Below are 3,476 nucleotides of genomic sequence, written 5' to 3'. Positions count from 1 at the left end.
AAAACCCTCATGCACCTGCAAGGAGCTCTAAACCAGATTATGTGTAAGGCCTTCCTTACCACGCTAAAGGGGCCAGCAAGGGTATGGTTCAGCAAGTTTACCCCAAACACAATCTCCACCTTCAAAGAATTGAGTAGACACTTTGTCAACGCACTTTATCGAAGGACAAAGACATAAAAGATCCTCTACGGTCATACTAAACATTAAGCAACAGGAAGACGAAAGCCTGAGATCGCACGTGACCCGTTTCAACAAAAAGGTCCTCCTGATTGACGAAGCTGATGACAAAGTCCTCATCACTGCCTTCACCAGTGGATTGAAGTAAGGAGAATTTCTCTTCTCCATCTACAAGAACGACCCAAAAATGATGGTTGAAGCACTATACAAAGCCATAAAATACATGAATGTCGAAGATGCGATGATAGCTTGGGGAGATGGGCCAAGGAAGAGAGAAAGACAGGATGACCATCGTCCAAACAGAGGAAAGAAGTCAGCCCGAATGAATAACAGAAGGGATGATAGGAGATCAAGACCCCTGTCAGGAAGAACGACAAATTGCACCCCCTTAAACACACCGTTGGAACAAGTCCTCATACAAATAAGGGATGACGCGGCACTAACCTAGCCAGATAAGCTAAAGGGCGACCCGAACGTAACAAGCGCATGGGAAGTTAGCCATTTAAATGACCTTCGGGAGACATTTGTGTTAGGATAGTGCCTCTTTAAATCCTATTGTATGATGCTATGATTAATAAAGTTGTTTTATTATTATCTAAAATAATGGTAACATGAATATTTGGACATTATCATATAGTGCATGAAATGCATAGTACGTGATTTATGTGATTTAGTTATAGAAGATATAAATCACGAGTTTTTTGTAAACTCAGAATTTTAGTTCGTAGTCGGTGATGAAATTAGGCATTTCATTTGCGAAAAATATAACATATCAACTAAAATGATTTTTCTTGATCGTGGAAGTGGAGACTTCTAGTTAATATGTTGATATTTTTTACGAGTTAAAACATATTAAACTGGACCGCTGTGAGATTTATTATTCTCCTAACAACTATCAAATGAATGATAAATCTCACGACTTTTATTTACATCAACTCTTAATCCCGAGAAAATAATAAACATGATCATGAAGTGTAAGTTGCTTTGATATATCAAGAGTAAGATCTAAAGTCACAATCAAAATCTCAGTATATTGGGCAGCCGCATTTAACGTTGATGGAACATATATTTTCAAGATGAAATTCATAATCTCTTAACAAAGATATAAAATACTTCCTTGAGATAAGTTTAATGGGTTTGGTTAATCAGAGTGTTAGGCCTAACCACTTTAGTAAGAAATTACTAAAGTATATATTTATGAAATTGGATTTCATAAATATATGATGAATAATTTAAAGGATTAAACCGTGTACTCAAGAATTAAGATATAGTAATTTTCAAAGTGGCAGTCAACATTCATGCATTTGTATTACTACAAATATTTTATTAAAGTCTTGGGATATAATTTATTAATATCACCTAGAGTGCAATTATATTTATATATTGGTATTAAATATAATTAATGATAACTTTGAACTTGTCAAGAGTTGACAGATAAGCCCAAGGCCCATTGAAGCTAGAGTCTTATTTGTTCCCTTTGGGTCTCATTCCAAGCCACATGCTAAAGCCCAATTGGAATGACCCAAAAAGCTAGTCGAATTAGATAATCAATTAGATATAAGGAGAGAAACATATACCGAATTTTGTGAGGAATGAAATGGTGTGTATGTAAGTGTAAGCCACTCTCTTATTCTCCCTTAAACACATACATGTAAACTGATTGAGAGACCACACTTCTTGGGCAGAAGTGGAATTAGAGTGAAGATTAAAAGTGTTCCCAAGTACTTCTAATCTTTGGTTTTGAATTTCACCGCACCAAAGCACGCTTTCTTATTCTTAAATTCTGAAACTTACATAGTACATGTTTTCAATTGCGAATGAAGTAGATCCGTTAATTTTTCGCTGCGTATGTTTTGTATGCGATACAAACTATGTTTTTCCAACAATTTTATACCCTTCGCCTCTACAACATGAAACTCAACCCCAGTAAGTGTGTGTTTGGCGTAGCGTTAGGGAAGTTCTTGGGCTTCATAGTGTCGCAACGCAGGGTGGAGGCTAATCCTGACAAGGTTTAGGCTATAATAGAGATGGCTCCGCCAAAGAACATTTTTTTAAATGTTCACTCTCTTAACAGGTTCATTTCCAAGGCAACTGATAAGTGCCGACCTTTCTTTAAGATACTAAGGAAGGCTTTCGAGTGGACCGACGAATGCTAGAGGGCATTCGAAGAATTGAAGACCTACCTTGCATCCCCGTCGTTGCTCAGTTTGTCCAAACCTAATGAAAAGCTCTCCCTCTACTTAGTCATATCCCCAACGGCCATTAGTTCCGCTCTCATACGCAAAGAAGATCGAGTGCAGCTACCCATCTACTACACCAGCAGAGCACTTCGAGGAGCTGAAGGGAGGTACCCCCCCAATGGAGAAGCTGTCTGGCTTTCACACTAATAATAGCCGCACAAAAGCTCTGGCCATACTTCCAAGCACACACCATAGTGGTCCAAACAAATAAGCCCTTACAAAAGATAATGAATAACCCGGAGGCAACAGAACGACTAGTTCTATGGGCAATAGAGCACGACGAGTTAGACATCCGGTACCGACCTAGGACTACGATCAAAGCACAAGCTTTAGCTGATTTCATTTCCGAGTTCACAACAAAAGAAGATGAGGAAGTAGAACCGACAGTGTGGATAATGTGGACAGACAATTCGTCTAACCAACGGGCCGGAAGAGCTGGTATCCTGCTACGATCACCAGAAGGAGATACAATAGAATGTGTGATCCACCTCCAATTCTCATTAACCAACAAAAAGGTAGAATACACAGTAGTCCTCTCGGGCCTCGACTTGGCTAAAGCAGTAGGGGCCGCGTCAACAATCATAGACTACAATTCGCAGGTTATTGTCGGGCACATCAATGGTGACTATGAGGCAAAAGGGGAACAAATGAAAGCATACTCAAGTATGGTTAGAAGTAGGATGAGTGAGGAATTCTCGGCTACATTTGTACAAGTCCCAAGGGAAGAGAGTGAACAAGCAGACCGCTTGGCCAAGGTTGCATCCGCAAAACATACGGGCGTCATTAATCAGAACTGTCCTTTGTCCAATATTCCCCTGCCATTGACAGAATAGAGCTATAGGTTATCCCCCTAGGGTCCTGCTGGACAACACCATTCGTATCCTACCTCAAGAACAGGACACTGCTAGAAGACTGCAACGCTTCTCGTAAACTAAAGGTGCAATCATCACGTTTCCTAATGACTAGGAATGTCCTTTACAAAAGGGGTTTCTCTCATCCATATTTGAGATGACGAACCCCCAACGAAGCAGACTATGTCATGAGAGAAGTGAACAAAGG

At 39.8% G+C, this 3,476-nt stretch overlaps 1 protein-coding gene across 1 annotated transcript; it reads left to right on the top strand.

Annotated features, from left to right (window-relative positions):
* The first annotated feature begins 2,644 nt into the window (after positions 1-2,644).
* Positions 2,645-3,250, top strand: LOC142612188 (uncharacterized). Its single transcript, XM_075784304.1, has one exon. It carries the CDS (start codon positions 2,645-2,647, stop codon positions 3,248-3,250), a length of 606 nt encoding a protein of 201 aa, XP_075640419.1.
* The last annotated feature ends 226 nt before the right edge of the window (positions 3,251-3,476 follow it).

The sequence above is a fragment of the Castanea sativa genome, chromosome 10 (assembly GCF_040712315.1).
Source record: "Castanea sativa cultivar Marrone di Chiusa Pesio chromosome 10, ASM4071231v1".
Lineage (NCBI taxonomy): Eukaryota > Viridiplantae > Streptophyta > Magnoliopsida > Fagales > Fagaceae > Castanea > Castanea sativa.
The sequence above is the reverse complement of the archived record's forward strand: the minus strand, read 5'-3'. Positions and strand labels throughout refer to the sequence as shown.